The 18,899-nt window shown below is 43.0% G+C and overlaps 1 protein-coding gene and 1 pseudogene across 10 annotated transcripts in view; both read left to right on the forward strand.

The window, feature by feature from the left end:
- slc4a2b (solute carrier family 4 member 2b) overlaps positions 1–15,390 on the forward strand; it is a 46,024-nt gene extending 30,634 nt beyond the window's left edge. For 8 of the 10 annotated variants that reach the window (XM_013912336.1, XM_013912335.1, XM_013912337.1 and 5 more), the window contains 18 exons: positions 245–465; positions 4,285–4,421; positions 6,357–6,537; positions 6,637–6,772; positions 7,119–7,320; positions 7,401–7,509; positions 7,970–8,154; positions 8,377–8,593; positions 8,685–8,891; positions 9,006–9,154; positions 9,261–9,455; positions 9,857–10,081; positions 10,187–10,276; positions 10,386–10,552; positions 12,145–12,398; positions 12,484–12,653; positions 12,997–13,170; positions 13,462–15,390. In XM_013912336.1, the coding sequence (XP_013767790.1) occupies positions 245–465; positions 4,285–4,421; positions 6,357–6,537; positions 6,637–6,772; positions 7,119–7,320; positions 7,401–7,509; positions 7,970–8,154; positions 8,377–8,593; positions 8,685–8,891; positions 9,006–9,154; positions 9,261–9,455; positions 9,857–10,081; positions 10,187–10,276; positions 10,386–10,552; positions 12,145–12,398; positions 12,484–12,653; positions 12,997–13,170; positions 13,462–13,542 (3,100 nt within the window). In that variant the 3' untranslated portion in view covers positions 13,543–15,390. Of the gene's footprint in view, positions 1–244; positions 466–4,284; positions 4,422–4,455; positions 5,347–6,356; positions 6,538–6,636; positions 6,773–7,118; positions 7,321–7,400; positions 7,510–7,969; positions 8,155–8,376; positions 8,594–8,684; positions 8,892–9,005; positions 9,155–9,260; positions 9,456–9,856; positions 10,082–10,186; positions 10,277–10,385; positions 10,553–12,144; positions 12,399–12,483; positions 12,654–12,996; positions 13,171–13,461 lie in introns of those variants that run through there. The other 2 variants (XM_013912341.1, XM_013912345.1) reach the window with 2 other exon arrangements.
- A 728-nt stretch (positions 15,391–16,118) lies between these two features.
- Positions 16,119–16,487, forward strand: LOC102195706 (cyclin-dependent kinase 1-like; annotated as a pseudogene).
- The last annotated feature ends 2,412 nt before the right edge of the window (positions 16,488–18,899 follow it).

Consider the following 18,899-nt stretch of genomic DNA (forward strand, 5'->3'; position numbering starts at 1 on the left):
GCTTTTTGCAGCTAAATGTGTAACTTGCACCGTGAATGCATTTATCAGAGTAGGAGAAGCAGTAGAAGGCTGTAATACTTCGACAATGTTAGTCCTGTTAAAACGAAATAACTATTGGGAGGATTTTTATGTGTGGTTGAGTGTGCACAGTTCCCAGTTTTTAAAGGGGGAAATGTTCAATCCTAAAGATAAAAGATGAAAAACAATCCTTTTTTTTACTTCTAATCTTTCTGCTCTTCTTTAGTAAACTGCCTTCATCTGAGCCCTCCAGCCCCACTGCCCAGTCAGTCCCAGCCGAGCACACGCCGCTGACCCGCGTCTCCTCCGCCAGCCGCAGTTACGACCTGACAGAGCGTCGACGCACGGGCAACATGACGGGTGCCGAGCAGGCCAAGTACCAGCGCATCCCCACTGATGAGAGCGAAGCTCAGACGCTGGCCTCTGCTGACCTGGACGGCATCAAGAGTGAGTGCGAATCATTTGGCAAGCAGATACTAATCGTGGCTTAAGTTCAAGCCTACACCGACTAAAAGTGTAAAGGGGTATTTGACATAGGTGCCCTCCAACTAGCCTTCTGTGGTTGTGTTTGAGGGGTGTTTTTGAAGGAAACGCACTTTGAGCGTTGATTGAAGTGAGATGTAATGTGAGCAATAAAGCGTTTCTCTCCTGCTTTTTATTGGCTGTTGATATTGTTAAAAGAGGACTCGTTACCTCTTTATGTTTTGTGTATTCTGGTAAATATGTAGCATTCTTTTTATCTGTATTCTGGGATCACCAGTGGCTCACATGACTGCCTGTATGTAAAATGAGCTCCTTGTAATGATAAACCCAACAGATAATCATCTCCCTACTCTGCAGTTTCTGTCTGCTTTACAAAATGATGATTGTTACAGCTTGCAAGGTTGGACAAAAAATAGTACAAAGTATACTTACCTGCTCAGCAGTACATAGTGACTTATTGTTAAACATAGAAAGATGTTTTCTTAAAAAAACCGACAGTGATTAAACAGCATAATCCACCAAATCTCAGGCTGTAAAGGTTTGTTATGGTTTCTGCATCCTTGAGCCTCCGGTGGGCCATATGACTTCAATTTCGTCATCAGGTGAAGAGTGCAGGGCTTTGTGTGCACAAAAGAGTGCTTGCTAGCTTTTTGCGCATGTCCAGACTCTTATGAGGAGAGACAATAGACTACAGTACATCAACTCTGCACACACTCTTCAGGTGGATTCCAGAGAAAGCACAACAGGTATGACTACTCATCTGTGGTGTCTCCAGCTGTCTGTGTCTGCTTTGCTCTTTGCCTAAGACTAAGTATTTATATGCAGTTTGTGGGCAAAATGTCTGAGGTGATGGATCTATTAGAGTATTTTATTTATTAGTAAAAAATCCAACCATTGCTTTTATTGATTTATTCAACAAAACTAAGGTTGTCATAGGTAGAGAGGGGGGATACAGGTCATTGTGATACAGATAATCACATATTTACAATCATCAGTTCGTCTCTGGACTGTGAATGCAAAAAAGAAAAAAAGTCCCAGTGATGGTCAATCAATGGGACTTCACCTTTTTTGTTTTTTATCCTGGTTTGAAAATGTTTCATGGATAATAAAGATAAAGCCCCTGCATTTCCTGCTTCTAAATTCATATAAAACTGATGTTATCTTCGGCTGATTCAAAATCCCGCAGCGAGAATATCACCCCATTAGAGCACTTCACTGTCAGACTGTGGGCTTACTTGTTGGATCATAGAGTAACTAAAAGTAAAATGGGAGGAAGAGCTTTCAGGCTCAAACTGTGAATTTGGGAAACAGACACCCTCTTTACTTTTAAGAACAGGCTTAAAACTCCTTTTTGATAAAGCTTCAAGATGGGGCTGGATTAGATGACCCTGAACCCTCCTGTAGTTGCGCTGCAATAAGCCTAGGCCTCTGTGGGCTTCCCACGGTGCTTCTTCTTCACTCATTTCTTTTCACTGTATTTGCATTAGCAGTTATTAAACTCTGGCACTCCACATTGTGTCTTTCTCCCGTCCGTCTCTGCTCACCCTAACTGTCAGATGGCCCCTCCTCCCCGAGCCTGGTTCTGCGGAAGATTTCTTCCTGTTAAAAGGGAGTTTTTCCTTCCCACAGTCACTAAGTGCTCGTTCAGAGGGGCTGTGTGATTGTTGGTTTTCTATCTAATATTTTAGGATCTTTGCCTTACAGTAAAAGTGCCTTGATGTGAGTAGATTATTCTTTTGTTTTCAGGAAATCTCCTAACTACACCTTTTACAAAAAGTTTAAAACACTGTTGGGAATGTCATTTTAAAAATATGGTATTATTCACGCGTTACTCGTTCTTGTAGATATCATTTGCTGTTAATCTTCACCAGCATTAACACAAACTTTGTACTTTGCACTAAAACATGTTCTGCGTGTTAAAGAAGCTGGAGAAATGATTAAATACAGCTGAACTGATAGCTAGTCACTTTGCTTAGATTCCTTCGCAAACATCAGGGTGAAGGTGTGGGGCCCTTCTCTGTTTGACTGCAGACTGCTTTCCACTGCCCTGTGACATTCCCGGCCCCAAGCCCAGCGTGGGGTAGTGTCCAGGGCCGAGGTGATTTGCGTCAGGGAGCCGACTCCTCCGCAGAGAGCAGCAGCTTATCAGAAACTGTGGCAGACAGGCCTGCATTATTAAATTAGCTGTTCCCGCTGTCAGATGAGGGCCCTGGACTCGGGCCTGAGCCAACATGGTGGCTAATTGTTAAATCCGGACCTCTGTTTCCAACCTTTAATCATTAAAGGAGTGAAACCAGAGGAAGAATTAAGTAGACCCGAGGGCCAAAACAAGGCAGCTGAGGATGGAAGTGTGGGCGTGATATTTGGTCATTATGAAAGAGGTGAGCCTGCAAACAGGTTCACTGTCACATACTTTCTGTCCTCTTTTATCTACCTCCCGCCACCCTAAATCATCCTGGGAAAGTGTCCGTCTCTGGCTGCCGCTCAACAATAGGAATTATTAGATCACTGTCCCTCCCCTTTTGTTCGACCCGAGCAAATTAGCACCTCTGCTCACTGATGCATTCTGAAAGCTTCAGCTCCGGCGGGGGTCAGGAGCCGGTCAAGAAGTGGCGACTTTTTCCAATTTGTCAAAACAAGTCCAACACTTAAGTTTGAGCAGCGAGGAGGGAGGAGGGTTGGGGTCACGCAGTAAGGTGGCTGCGCCAGCGCCAGATGCTCTCGATGCCTGCAGCAGAAACCCTCCTCTTCCTTAACGCCAGCCAGGGCTCATTTTTTTTCCAGGTTCTGCCCCAAAGTGCAGGCAAACATCATGTAGTGACCTGACAAGGGGCCCTCCCAATAAAACCTGAAGGTTGTACGAGTGACGCGAGAACCAATGAGTCAGTTCTGGACAGAATTTCATCTTTTGTCCTGGCGAGGCCTGCCCGGTTATCAGATAATGAGTTAAAGCCTTGATGAAGAACCAGAAAAGCCTCAGTGTTTTTTACATAGGATATGCAAGCTCTGATAATGGTAAGCTTTGATATTTTTTAAGGAAAATTTCACTCGTTTTTGTGTTGAATGTGTTTTAACTTATTAACAGATCAATTTAGAATAAACAGGATGTCACAAAAGGTTGTAGTAGAAGTCCTGAAAATATAATAAACTTGGATGTTGTGGTTGTATGTTTGAGTGAGCTCAGAGAAACGATGCTTGTTCAACAGATGCAGACTGTCATTTAAGGTTGATGTGAGCTTTTCGGGGTTTGTGTAGGCTTTCCTGTTCAATGATCCGGTTTTCATGGCCACAGTTAATGCATTTAAATGTGAGATTGAGTCGAGGCTCCCTTATGGTCTCAAAAATAGTGTTTTAGTGTTAAAACCTAAGTAATTGGATGTCTGTTGCATATTTCTTGTTGAAGAGCAGGCCTGTTCATTTTCTCAAGTTTATTTGTCAGTGTGAAGCTGTCATCTCCTCGGTTTCTGAATTCAACTTGAGTGAATCAGCGGATCTGTTGATCTTTGAACTTCCAACACCTGACAGAACCATTTGTCTCTGTCATCATGTTTCTTTCTCCTCATCCTTTCAGTGGCTGGTGTGTTGCCAGCATGAGTAACTCTACTCCCTTAGATACAAAGCGAAGAGGCCTGTGATTAAATGGGCTGAGATTTAAAAGGGTGGAAGGTCAATGTGTGCCATCTCTGGGCTAAAGAAACAAAATGTGCCATACAAACTAAAGACCTGATGCTGTTGTGTTGCATGGAGCTACAGTTTGCTGCATGTTTATTTCCGTTACTCCAGGTCATCGCTTTGAAGATGTTCCTGGCATGCGCCGACACCTGGTCCGGAAGAGCACCAAGAACCAAGTGGTGCACATCGGCAAGGACCACAAGGAGCCGACCACTCGCAGTCGCAAGCAGGATCGCACCCCCCATGAGGTGAGACAACACCTCACACTGACGTCGCACAGGTGTCTTAAATTGATGTTGTTAGTAAGCACTGCATTTTAAGAAACTGCATAAAAATCTTATTATAGCACATTTATAATCTACTGGGCTGAATTAAGAATAAGGTCTTAAATTAGCTTGTGTGTGGTAGTCTGAATGACCCCAATTGAGATAAAGATGTCGAGATAAAACTGAGGAAAGTCAGAGTTTGAATTGGAAGCTGTCACCTCAGTGAAAGTTTAAGAGTTTCTTTGATTTTTCAAATTATTTCTTTACCTCAGGGATCTTTGGAAGAGATGAGTTTAAAGACGAGCGGCTTTTAAAAGTGAAACTCTTCCACTTTTGTAGTGGAAGTAAACGAACACGTTTGTGTGGTCAGAAAGTAAATAGCAGGGCTTTTAAACCCAGTCGTAATTGGTTGGCTCTGTTTTCTACTTCAGATTTCAAATCCTTCAAAGTCCAGGAAATGTTTTCTCTTCTTTCGCTCTCAAATTTAGCAGTGGCTCGACTCTTTTGCCGATAGGCTGGGGAGAGAAGGAGACAATTAAAAATGAATGAGTTCGTTCTTTCCTTTCACACACGGAAAGGAAAAAAGAGGGGAGGTTGGGTAACCAGACACTGGGAGCTCCTGAGAAAGGGGGAGCTATGTTTTATTAACACGCACACACAGATTCCCATACGCAGCTCCGAGCCCCCAGCAGCCCCAGTAAACAACAGGTCCCTGTCAGGTGTGTGTGATGAGGAAGAACTACTTGTGTGGGGATGTGTGTGAAAGTGAAGGTCCCGTCCTTTGCGGCACTGTCGGTCGGGTCAGCGTTTGAGTCGTTTCCTGCACCGTTTGCAGCCGGTGGTTCTGTACCGCTCTGCCTCGTGGACAGAAGGCGTCCACAGATGCGGACAGATGGCTCGTCAGAAGGTGAGGCTGGATGGCCGGCAAGAGTCAGGTTTGATCCTGTGTGAGCGTGACTTCACAGGCATGCAGCAGGGAATAAGGGAATATTTTGCAGCTTGTTTTTTTTTTTTTGTTTGTTTGTTTTTTGGGACATCATTACTCGGAGGACTTCGACTGACCCAGCATGGCGTAATTAATCTCTCCCTAACAGATCCTGATCCTGGCAGCTGGGAGACTGCTGCTGCTGATGCACAGCAGTCTTTGTAGTTGCTTGTTTTTCAAGTGCAGCTGGATGTGTAAATTGTTTAGTTTGTAATAGTTGTAAACACATTTTAAGCATGCTTGAAGTGGTTATTAACATTGTAGTTGCTGCTTTTAAGCTATATTTTGGCATCGAAAGAAGCTTTTTGACAAATGTAGTTGTAAAAAGCGCATCCAGCTGCATCACATTTTGTTGGAAACTACAAATTTGTACAGTTATAAAAACTGCTTTTGGATGCTCAAGGGGAAGAAAGTTAAGGCTGTACAGATTCTACTCTTAAAACTTAGATTAAGGATTAACAACACTTATCTTTGTGTGCTGAGTATGTTTTTTTTTTAGATAGCTCACTTCTGGAAAGCATGACATGAATCACTAAATTTTCCCCTCCTCATTTCTTAAGTTTTGAGCAGATATGTGAACGTATGAGTCAAGGCAGGAGGAATCAGAAATGTTAGCGCCAACATTTGTTAGGTCCTCCTGCTGTTATTTGTGTATTCTAGCTTTATCCTGTGCCTCTTTTAATATGCTAAAGTGAATGATAGGTTTCTTCATCCACCACCATAGCTCCTTTCTCCTTCAGGTGTGGAGACATCCTCGAGCGTGGCATTTGAGATTGATTGCAGGATCAAGGGCAGATGAGATGAGGCACAAAACAGAAATGAGAAAAGTTGGACAAACTGACCAGTCAGAGTGCTTTACTCACTGTTTCTGTGTGTTTGGCACGGATGTGCAAGTGATGACATGTGGACCGTATGCATGTAAATCACCTCAGGTCTTTGTGGAGCTGAACGAGCTGACAATGGACAAGAACCAGGAGCTGCAGTGGAAGGAGACGGCCCGTTGGATCAAGTTTGAGGAAGATGTTGAAGAGGAGACGGACCGCTGGGGGAAGCCTCACGTCGCTTCGCTGTCTTTCCGCAGTTTGCTGGAACTCAGAAGGACCATCTCCCACGGTAAAGAGAGAGACTGAGTGTGTTTGTGTAAGCTGTATGCCTGAAAGTCTCCCGTCTGGTTCATAGACGACTGAACTCAGCTTGCTTGTGTATTTGCAGGTGCGGTGCTGCTGGACCTGGACCAGAAGACCCTGCCTGGCATCGCCCACCAGGTGGTGGAACAGATGATTATTTCTGACCAGATCAAAGCTGAGGACCGGGCCAACGTCCTCAGAGCCCTGCTGCTCAAACACAGGTGATTGGCAGCGCCTCAGTGCTACAAATAAGCTAGCAGAGATTTCATCTTACAGAGGCATTCAGTGCCATTTGAGGTGAACCTGTTCTTGTTAATGATCTGAAAAAATGTGGCACATGCTGTGCACTGCAATGGCGATGATGTCTCAAGGTAGTTAAATGATAAATTGCAAGGTGTGGAAAATGGAGACCGGATATATGTATGTGCACAAACAAATGGAAGCTGGTTAAACTGTGTTTTCTTTTCCTCACCGCTACACACTTCCTGCTATTAGATGGCTTCATGCTTGGTCACTACCTCTCCTCCTCCTGTTCAACCTCTCTCTCCCCACCTCTGCCTCCCCTAGTCACCCGAGCGATGAGAAGGAGCACAGTAGCCATTTCCCCAGGAACATCTCCGCAGCCAGCCTCGGCAGTCTGATAGCGCATCACCACAGTGTCAACCACACCAACCAGACCGAGCCGTCAGTGACCGACCCCCTCATGGGCACAGTTCGCGTTACGGGGGACACAGACACGCACATCGACATGGAGAAGAATGAAGTGCAGGTAAGTCCGAGTCTGCAGAGTTTGCAGAATATCACAGGGATCTTTACAGTCCTTATTTACACTTCCTGTGTTGTTTCCAGCAGAGAGAGCCAAGCATCGGACCTGGCATGCATCGGTCCAAGTCCAAACATGAACTGAAGCTGCTGGAGAAGATTCCTGAAAATGCCGAGGCTACAGTGGTCCTCGTGGGTAAGTTACTCATCTGTCCATGAACTTCTCTTACAGCATCAGCAGTTGTGGCACACAGGTACATCTTAGGCCCCTGAAGGTTCTCATCTATATCACATAATATGGCATCACATTGCCTAGCAACCATCAATCAACAGGCTAAGATTACCCATTTATAGGTTTTTATGCACCTACAACACTTTTATAAAAGCATGGTATAAATTTAATGTCATGATTGTAACATCTAATTTATACCCAGAAAAACTTGAATTATATATGAAATCATCATGTTCCCCAGCAACCACCTAGCAACAGACTAAAATCACAGGCCAGGTAATGCTGTACCACTAGTTGTTTTTTTTTTTTGTTTTTTTTTTATAACTACAGTTAGTCTAAAAACCGGTTACTACTTACAAAACTTTGCCTTTGGTTGCATGTAGCGCTTTCTGCACACTGACCATCATGTCCTGTGGTTTCCCAGGCAGCGTGGACTTCCTGGAGCAGCCCACCATGGCGTTTGTGCGGCTGCAGGAAGCGGTGGAGCTGGAGTCCGTCCTGGAAGTGCCAGTGCCGGTCAGATTTCTCTTTGTTTTGCTGGGACCCGCCACTACAAGCATGGACTACCACCAGATAGGACGCTCCATCTCCACCCTCATGTCTGATAAGGTGAGTGGTGGTGCTGATTTAGACAAGGGGTGTCAAAAATAAGCCCCTGCAGCCAGGATTGGCCCAGCAAAGGCTCTAATCCGGACCACTGGTCAACTTTGAAAAATGTGAAGGAGGACATAGAAGAATTTTACATTTATATGAAATAAAATAACACCTGTAGGTTTCTGTTAGCACCAATGATGTTGGGTAAATTGGTTTATTTCTGCCATCATCTTTCAGCAATTCCACGAGGCGGCCTACCTGGCAGATGACAGGCAGGACCTGCTGAACGCCATCAACAGCTTCTTGGACTGTAGCATCGTGCTGCCACCTTCAGAGGTGGGAGGTGATGAACTGCTGCGGTCTGTCGCCCGCTTTCAGAGGGAGATGCTGCGGAAGAGGGAGGAACTCGAGGTCAAACTAATGGCCAAAGAGCCTAAAAGCCTTGAAGAAAAAGGTAAGTGTTTCCGTTTCAATTAGGAATTTCACTCGATTTGATTTTAGGTGCCTTCTCATGGGTTTTAACGTAAAGCTCTGTTGTCACTCAGAGGCACTCCTCAAACCTTCGAAAAAGTCAGATGACCCCTTAGAGCGTACTGGACGGCCTTTTGGTGGGCTGATACGAGACGTGCAGCGGCGTTACCCAAAGTATGTCAGCGACTTCAAGGATGCCCTGAACAGCCAGTGCATGGCCGCAGTTATCTTCATCTACTTCGCTGCCCTCTCTCCGGCCATAACGTTTGGAGGTCTGCTGGGTGAGTCTGTGTGAGGGAATTGAGAGCGTATTCACGCCTCATATCGCAAATCCTCTCCGTGTTTTGGTAATAGTGGCCTCTTGATTAACCTTTTAACCCCGGGTCTGCCTCCAGGTGAGAAGACAAACGGCCTGATCGGTGTCTCTGAGCTGATTGTGTCAACATCAGTGCAGGGGGTGGTCTTCTGTCTGCTCGGGGCTCAGCCACTGCTGGTTGTGGGCTTCTCTGGACCTCTGCTGGTCTTTGAAGAAGCCTTTTACAGTGTAAGTTGCATAAACAACATATGAAGTTAATTTCAAAAATGTTAAAAATGCTGGTGACTTACTAAATAGGCAAAAAAAAATGTGCTTAATGTCTCTGTGCTCACAGTTCTGCACATCAAACGACATAGAGTACCTGACGGGCCGCGTCTGGATCGGCTTTTGGCTCATCATCATCGTGGTCACCATGGTGGCCTTCGAAGGCAGCTTCCTGGTGCGCTTCGTCTCCCGCTTCACCCAGGAAATCTTCTCCTTCCTCATCTCCCTCATCTTCATCTGCGAGACCTTCATCAAGCTTGTCAGGGTACACATGAGACGTGAAAAGCTCCTGATTAGAAAAAGTTTTTGTTGGCACGCTCTGTGTTTGCGCCGCTGACGCTAAGCAGAGCAGACTAATCTCTGGACAGGGTTCAGAAGTCGGGGTCGAAATGAGAGTGTTTTTCTAACAAGCACACCTGAAATCTTTTCTGATTGATGGAGCCTGAATCCTAAATGGATTTAGAGTTTTAATTATGGTCCAGACTTATGATTTTTGGAAGATCTGCTATTTTTAGAGTTTTATGGCATGGACTTAAAAGGCATTTTGCTACGAGCTAATCTCATTTCAAAGAAAGAGTGGTTGCGATACCTGTTAATCCGTCTAAGAAAAGTAATCACAGCGTGTTTGCGTGAGCACCTTTTTATAATATGAAACTCTGTGTGCAGATTTTCAAGGAGCACCCGCTGAAAAGCTGTTCCCTCAACGGCACCGATGCAGACGACTTGGCGGAAAACATCACCCTAATGATGAAAAACAGCAGCCAGCCGTCGACTGTGAAGGTCAGCGGGGAACCGAACACGGCGCTGCTCTCTTTGGTTCTCATGGCGGGGACGTTTTTTATCGCTTTCTACTTGCGCAAATTCAAGAACAGCGCTTTCTTCCCTGGAAGGGTGAGGAGCTGAAATCTGTAATTAAGATCTGCAGCAAATATTTGATCTTGTTTGATGTGACACATTTAGCAGTCTTCTTTAAACCGCGCCGTCTGTGGTGTTTAGATACGCAGGATTATTGGAGACTTTGGGGTACCGATCGCCATTCTCATCATGGTTCTGGTGGATTACTCCATAGAAGACACATATACACAGGTGAGACTCAGTGGACTGTGCAGTGTGTTTATCATGCAAAATATTGGAAAAATAAGGAACCTCCTTATCTCAGAAGTTGATGGGAGTCTGTCTCGTGTCTTCCTTACAGAAACTGAGTGTCCCCAGTGGATTTTCAGTGACGAATTCCGACAAGCGCGGCTGGTTCATCAGTCCGCTTGGATCAAATGGGGAATTCCCTATCTGGATGATGTTTGCCTGCTGCTTGCCCGCTCTGCTGGTTTTCATCCTTATCTTCATGGAGACTCAGATCACCACGTGAGTTTTGCTGGAGCCGCATCACACAGGCAGATGTTTGAAGAGTTGGTGTACATTTATACGCTGCTCAAAAACTCCTTAAGGAACACTTTTTATTTTTTCCCCTGTGGACACTATCAAGGCAAAGTCCTGGGATATTGATCTGGTCAGTGTAGTAGCAGAGGAGGTTGTTAATCGGTTTCAGCTGCTTGGATGTTAATGAAATTAACAACACGCACATTAGAGGTGCAACAACAGAGAGAGGGACAGACCCCAAACCAGGAATGGTTTTACAGGTGGAAGGCACTGACAGTTTTTCAATAGTTTTGTATGAACGTCATTCAGTAATCAAATAAATAAAATCTGTTACGTTTTTAAAAGTACAAAACTATCAGATTCGTATCCAAATGTGGGGTCAAACAAGTTTAGTAGAGAACTATTTGTAACTTTTTACTAAGAAAGAAATAAATGCACCTGGTCATTATTTATTTCCTAACTGATATTTCTAAACAGCCAGATCATTTTTTAATTAAACACAGTTGTACAGAGTAGACTGCACATTTAATAACCTCCTTCCAAAAACAGAGAAACACCCTGTAACTGAAAGAAGGCAGATAATGTAACAGATGAAACACGGGGAAAATGTCACTCAGCTTTTTTTATGCAGGATATTAAAGTATAAATATATTTATTTCAGTTTAACACTTTCTACAATGGCCTGCTGGGGGCAGTATTCCTTTATTTTTTTCCATTATTTTCTACATTTTTACCATAACTGAAATGGTAAACTACAGCAACAAAACATCAGCCGAGTTCTTTAGTGACCAACATTTTATTGAATCAGGAGATTCTCTGGAAGTTTTGTGTATTTTAGTCGTGATGCACAGTACCGTGCACAAGTTTAAACGTTTAACCACTGTTCATTTATTTGTTTTTCTTCCAAGGAGCCAGAATTTCTTATCATTTTTTCATCTTGACCAAAATTTCTGGACGAGTTTTGTTGGACATTGGCTGCTTTTACCACTCATGTCCAGTCCACTCCATGTACCTGACCATTTTCAGAGGAATATTTTGTTTGTTTATTTAAATTGCTCAGCACTGCCCTCATGAGTCATTCAAGCATAAAATAAACTCCTTACTCAAGGGATGAACTTCTGTTGTGTCTACACATAACCAACAATTTAGCAAAGAGCCAGTTTGAAATGACATCTTTAGGGATTTTGTTACTAGCAGCCTGTCACAAAAACACACAATTAGTTCTGATTCCTTTAGTTGAATCTATGAAACTAACAGGGTCGTCTGCAAAAAACTATTAGTCAAATTGACATGGTGTGCAGTGTGTCCTTAAAAAAGTTGAGGACAAAAGTAGTAAGTTTACCCAGAGTGAAGAATAAAGGTGGTCGTAGCAAAGATTGAATTTTCCAGCTATTTCCCAGTTTCAACCCATCAGATGTTTAAGCTGTTTTCTAAATGATGTGTTTAGTGTTTTAGCTTCTGTAACGCATCAAAATGCAGATAAACAAGCACACACACAAAAAAAATGCCGTACCTCATCATATGTGATGAATCTGAAATGTGTTTCTTACGTTTGGCTCTGTCCCGGCTTCCTGCAGGCTGATAGTTAGTAAAAAGGAGCGCATGCTTGTCAAAGGTTCTGGTTTCCATCTGGACCTGCTTCTGATCGTGGTGCTGGGCGGCACCTCAGCTCTGTTCGGCCTGCCGTGGATGGCCGCTGCGACCGTTCGCTCGGTGACCCACGTCAACGCCCTCACCGTCATGAGTAAGGCCGTCGCTCCCGGAGACAAACCTCGCATCCAGGAGGTGAAGGAGCAGCGGGTCACCGGGCTTCTGGTTGCAATCTTAGTTGGTGAGTTCCAGACTTATCATCTTTTCTTTCCTCCCGTGGCTGTGTCCTGTGTGAACTTTCACCCTTTAACGCTCTCCTCCGTTAGGCCTGTCGATCGTGATCAGCGACCTGCTGTGTCAGATCCCCCTCGCCGTGCTCTTCGGGATCTTCCTCTACATGGGAGTGATGTCGCTCAACGGTATCCAGCTAACGGAGCGGATGATGCTTTTGCTCATGCCACCAAAGTATCACCCTGACCACACCTATGTACGCAAGGTGAGAGGAACATGAAAACACACATTTACAGCCAAAGTAAAGGACGTGAGGATGGAGATGCTCTGCTGTAGCAGAAACAAACAGAAAAAGAAGTTTCAGGATTTTTGAGGTCTGTCACAAAAAAGATGTTTTGCACACTTAAAAACGCCGGAGTTCCCTCAGAGCGGTTTCCAGCTAGGGGAGACTTTATCTGTGTTAACCCACACAACCTCTAAACGTTTATTTAAACCCCTAAAATAGTTTGCAAAGGTTATAGGTATCTACATTTGGGAATTTTTTTTGAGCGCTCCCTGCAGAAACTGTTGTCCTTGTCAGATATGTGAGCGACCTCTCTATCCTTCAGGTCCGCACGCTGCGCATGCATCTCTTCACCTGCATCCAGCTGGTGTGTTTGGCGGTGCTGTGGGCCATTATGTCGACGGCGGCGTCTCTGGCTTTCCCCTTTGTCCTCATCCTCACCGTCCCCGTCAAGATGTTTGTGCTGCGACGGGTCTTCACTGTCAAAGAGATGGCATGCGTAAGTTAACCACAGGGGGGCGCAGTGCCCTGCTTTACGCTGACACACACTGTAGAGGTAAAAAAGGAAACGTAATTTAAATGTTATGATTAGAACTGATTGATAATATCGATAACATTTATGGCTCTGATGTTGATCCACAGAGATGGGTAGCACAAAACATCAGATCAAAATTTCACTAATTTTTTAAAAAAAAAAAACAAATTTGCGATAAAATAGTCGTTTAAATGAGTCACAACTGTTTCGGAGTTAGTTCAGGTTACTGAATGTGACTTCTTGTCCTTCTTTTAGCTGGATGCTGACGACGCGGAGCCAAAGTTTGACGAGCGCGAGTGTCACGACGAGTACTCGGAGATGCAAATGCCGGTGTGATCCACAGCGAGCCCTCGCATCGTCAAATCGCACCGAAAATCTGTCAGTTATCACCAGTTAGAGTTCTGGGACGGCGTCCTTCAAGCGATGTCCCTCTTCATCATCATCATCAAGACATTGAAATGCAGTATGTCAAAGGTTGCTTTGGCTTTTAACTTTTCACTATTTAAGAAGCTTTTCTGCTGCTTTAATAACAGTTTGTGTCTCAAATAATGGAAAAGCAGCTGGAAACTCTTCGCTTAGTTTATTTGTTTTTATTTTAAACATTTCAGGGGACAAGAGATACCGAATCAAATGACTTTATCTCGAGCTCGAGTTAAACATGTTAACAGTAGATAGACGTGTACGATTGATTTTTAGCCCTGAAAGTTGCTCTGATTCACATTGAATATGTGGAAGATATACGGGATACATTCCTTTATGCTTTATGAGTTATTGCTATTCACATTCTTTTCTTCACATTTTAAGATCACCAAGCGCCTTACGAAGGAAATATAAAGGTATTAAGATTTTTTTTCTTTATTTTGTCTTATTTTAGACAGCTGATCACTTTACACGAAAGCTTGTAGCACTTTTAACATAACAAAATCTGAACAATGACTGTATTTTATGTAATCAGTGTTGCTTTAGTTTGCTTCTTAAATGATCTGTGAGTGATTTTTAGCCTACTTTAACTATTTGTTGTTTTTGTGCAGAAAATGCAGCATTTTAAATGTTTATATTTCACCTGTGGTGAGTGAAGATCACCAGCAGGGGGAGATCTTGTGGGACTGTTATGACGTTCCATAAGAAAAAAGAAAACTGTTCAAAAAATGCAATTTCTCTCTAAACTAATGACATCGTATCACATTTCTCATCGTGCAAACACTTTTTTTAAAACGGAAAATGACACTGTGGCTTATTAAGTGTACTTTAAAATGTCTCCACACACACACACATATATATATATATATATATATATATACACACACCCGTACATGTGTAGGGCACTAATGTAGTTTGTTCTGAGGTCTCATTTCTCCTGTGGTCGGTTAACGGTGGTTTCTTTGTGCCAAATGTCTCGTGTAAATAGTTTTGTGGTCAGAAAAATAAGCTGCACTTCAGTCACGTTAGATCTCCTCTAACTTGAAGGATTTTCAGCCTAATTTTAAATATTTTCACAGCAGGACATTCCTCGTTTTTAATATGTCACTCGCGATTGTGTCAGCCTGGTCGACAAAATTTCCAAACAACCTGTTTAGACAATCTCATGGATTGGTTAAAGCTTTGACTGTGTCAAATAGTTTAAATATTCAGCCCCTGTTACTCTCACCTACATGTTTCAAGCACTACTTTTCCCTCCAGGCGGGCCAGTTTCACTGTCGCTGTGATCTTGTTGCCTTTTTCATGTCACAGTCGCACAAAATCTGAAGTGCCTGTGGGACCATGAAGTGATCGGTGTCTCCTGTGTTTTAAGGATGGCACACGTTACAGTAGTTTGCACATTTGAGACATGCATAAATCAAAAATCTCTGTTATTTATCTGTTTATAATCTGTGGAGTAATTGCTGCTTTAGAAGCCTTAATCGGGTTACGTCACACAATATTATTTTCTTCTGTACACACACGTTCAGCTGCAGCACGCCCACGGCAGTGAAGGCGATATTTATGAGAGGTTGGATTTGAGTGTCAGTTTTGTGTCTGCTTCTTGTGCCTGTGATTGGAGTGAAGGCAGTCCGTGTATGTCAAAGTATGCTGATGATTAAAAGTATGTGGATTCATTTCAAAGCAATAAAGTCTTCAGGCTATTGCTGATGTTCCCGTGTACAATAATGGTTCAAATATTGATGATGAATAAAAGTTATTTTCTATCGTTTGTGTCTGTTTGGCTGTCTTTATGTAAAACACCTTGGAGGAAGGAGAAAAGGTAGATGCACAGAAGACATATTTAGTCCCAAATGCACATACAAGGAACTGGGCTCTATGATTGTCACCTATCACGTCTTGGTGCTGCTCTCCTTTCCACTGCTTTTCCACTGAAAGGTAGAGGAAGTCCCAGAGCAGCCATACCACCAAACAGAAATTATGCAGGTGGCAGCAATCTTCTCTTAATGATCTGGTATTTGACTAAAAAAAGTTGTAAAATTAACATCCAAGAGTTTTTAAAATAGCAAAAAAAGAGAGTTTGGCAGCACAAATATGATGGTTTCAATGAATGTGCAAACAAACATCAAGACTGAGTCTGCAAGAACACAATCTGACTCACATATTGGTCTATGATATGCTGTGAAGCATGAAGAAAGCATGTGTGTGCATGTGTGTGCATGCATTCAATTTACTATTATATGGATGGTATATTCAAGAGTGTGGACAGGTGCACGGGTCTCACTCCTAATGCTGGCCACATATTAAAAGTGAGGGACCAGCAATGTGTATGAGCAGAGGGCTCAGAGGACCAAGAAACTTTCTGATTCTCAGCAATAAAATCTGTAAAACCTGGAACCTGAAGGGAAGCCAGTGAGCAAAAAGTGTGAAGTGATATGAAAGTATTCCTGAAGCTTTAGTTTCAGTTAAAGGTCACAGGTGCAAAGACAATAATGGAAGACTACTTGAAAATGGAGAAAATCGGAGAAGGTACATATGGGGTTGTGTATAAAGTTAAGCAAAAGGCAATGGGGCAAATTGTGGCTATGAAGAAGATCCGACTGTAGAGTGAGGAGGAGGGCGTTCCCAGCACAGCTGTCAGAGAGGTTTCTCTGCTCCAGGAGCTGAAACATCCCAATGTTGTACGACTCCTAGACGTCCTAATGCAAGAATCTCGTCTCTACCTCATCTTCGAGTTCCTGTCCATGGACCTGAAGAAATACTTGGACTCCATCCCCTCTGGCCAGTACATGGACTCGCTACCTTTACCAGATTTTGGAGGGCATCTACTTCTGTCACTGTCGCCGAGTGCTCCATCGTGACCTGAAACCACAGAATCTGCTTATTGACAACCTGTGTCAACATACCCGAATAACATGATTAGTTCATAACCAGGCCCCCTGGAGAGGTTTAAGACGTTTTGAGGAGGTAATTTAGTCAGCTGTGTTGGATCGAGGACAAATCTAAAACCTGTAGGACACTGGCCCTCGAGGCCAGGAGTTGCCCACCTGTGGTCTAGATGTTTTCCAGCTCAGGGCTTGTTGAGCGGACAGTATGACGCTTAAGAAAACAGTACAGCCTTTTAGCACATCTGATTCATGGCAGCTGACTTCATTTGCTGTGCAAAAACGTTTCTACCCTCATAGAGCACTTGACAGGTGGCTAGGGGGTTGAGCAGATCATCTGCTAGCTGGAAGTTGGAAGTTTGGTCCCAGTCTGCATAATTCTTAGTGGGCAAGATGCTAAACCCCACTTTGCTTTCCAATGCGTTCAGCGTGAATGTTAAACAGAATGCATTGTAGAAATATGTGATGTATGAATGAGACATGACATATAAAACACTTTGAGTGCTCAAGTATAGTAGAAAAGTCCTGTTTACCATAGTAACTTGGGACAGGCTGAGTTGTATTTGTAACTGAACTGATTGGAGCCTGAAAGGGGGCGTACATGTAGGAACAGGTGTTTGTGATATTTAGAAACTTGAAGCAAGACAGGAGTTAAATATTTAAGGGGAGAAACGAAAAGCAGTGTTAGTGAGTGACAGATGAAGGAGTCGGATACATTACAACAGGCGCATCAAGCTCTTTGTACTGTAGTTCATAGGGCAGATACAGCTCCACTTAGAGCGACCAGGTCCTAACAAAATAGATGTGCTTAGTTTTTTTGTGTGGGACACATCACCAATTTGAATTTAAGTTATTGCTTAACCGTCAGAGGCCTCTACAGACACACTGTAGTTTGGACAGGACACAGAGGATATGTGAGTATATACTGCTGATTCCTTTTCTCAGTGATAGTTTCATCATATTCAAAAAAAATCTGCTAAGCTTGTATGTTTTTGGTGAGCTGTATGACTCCAGAGATGTGGGACGGAGGAGGAAGAATAAAGATGCGATGCAGTCCCACTTAAAGAGGGACGTCGCCCTACCACAAGACTTACAGATGATTAATGTAAAATGCCGAAAATCAGACCCATGATGTGTTTTTAAATCCTTTATATTACATATTTATGAATGTTACACTGCTTCACATTTACATGGATGGACATTTACTCAGCTGTTCCATCCATCCATCCGTCTTTTCTCTTCCACTTATCCAATTCAGGGTCGTGTGTGTGTCTATTAATGGATAGTTTGCTTTAATAAAAATCTCTAGCTTAGATGATGATAAACTGAATTTGTATCATGTGTTTACAAAGAAACAATGGAAAGTTTGGAATCTTTTGTAAGACACATTTTCAAATTATAGCCAGTAACAAAAAATAAACATGTATAATAAAAAGTAATATAGTCTCCTCTTTCATAAGCCCACCAGAGGTTGCCACACACTGGTTCAGCTTTTACTCGTGACGGTCTGTAAACATGGACGACAGTGGCTGCATATGGAGGTTTATTTCCTTTATTTACACTGATGTTAAGGGCTTTGTGTTTATAATATGATCCAGAATATTCGAGCACGTTTGGTGGAAAGAGACAAATTATACTTGCACATAATTTTTCATTTTGGATACAGAAATAACAAAGCATGGAAAACCTGGATCTTTTCTTCCTGAGTCATTTTAATTGGTTACTGTCCAAAATAATAAATCACTGGGTTAAAGTGAGTAAACCTGCGTCTGATTCTGTTTGTTTCATGTGTTTCCAGGGATGTCCCACTGCCATTCAAACAAATTTGGACTCTGACGTGTCCCTGTGTTTTAAAGGGACTTTTTATAATTACACAGAGAATTAAACTAAAACTTTAACCACCAGGGGGCAACATTTTATCAATTGAGTGATCCCCGTTTAACTTGGTCATCTTTTCTTTTTAGCCTAAAAATGTGTTGAAAGCTTACACAGGCCCACTGCATCATCTGGTGGTACAAATGGAAATTGCATGAAATCGCAGCCCAGGCCTCGTTTAACTTTAATTAGGTTCTTTACAATATAATGCACAAATCTGACTTTAAGCTCTCAAAACTATGGTGAACCTATTAACTAGTAAAATTCCTTTATATGGTCACTGAGTCATACAAAACAGCTGCGGCTGCCATGAGACAAATATCTGTTTTTGAATTTGCATCAATTCACATCTTTGCATATGGAGGCTTTGCAGGCATGCGACCCCTAACCATGTGACATTAACCTATTTGCCATTTTGGATGTGTTACAATCATGGTGACAATGTCAGGCCTAAGTCACATAGGCCTAACGACCAGTCTGCACTATGGTCTAAATGTCTAACCCCTGATTGGT

Source organism: Pundamilia nyererei, unplaced genomic scaffold (genome assembly GCF_000239375.1).
Source record: "Pundamilia nyererei isolate P.nyererei 1_Seehausen unplaced genomic scaffold, PunNye1.0 scaffold00087, whole genome shotgun sequence".
NCBI lineage: Eukaryota > Metazoa > Chordata > Actinopteri > Cichliformes > Cichlidae > Pundamilia > Pundamilia nyererei.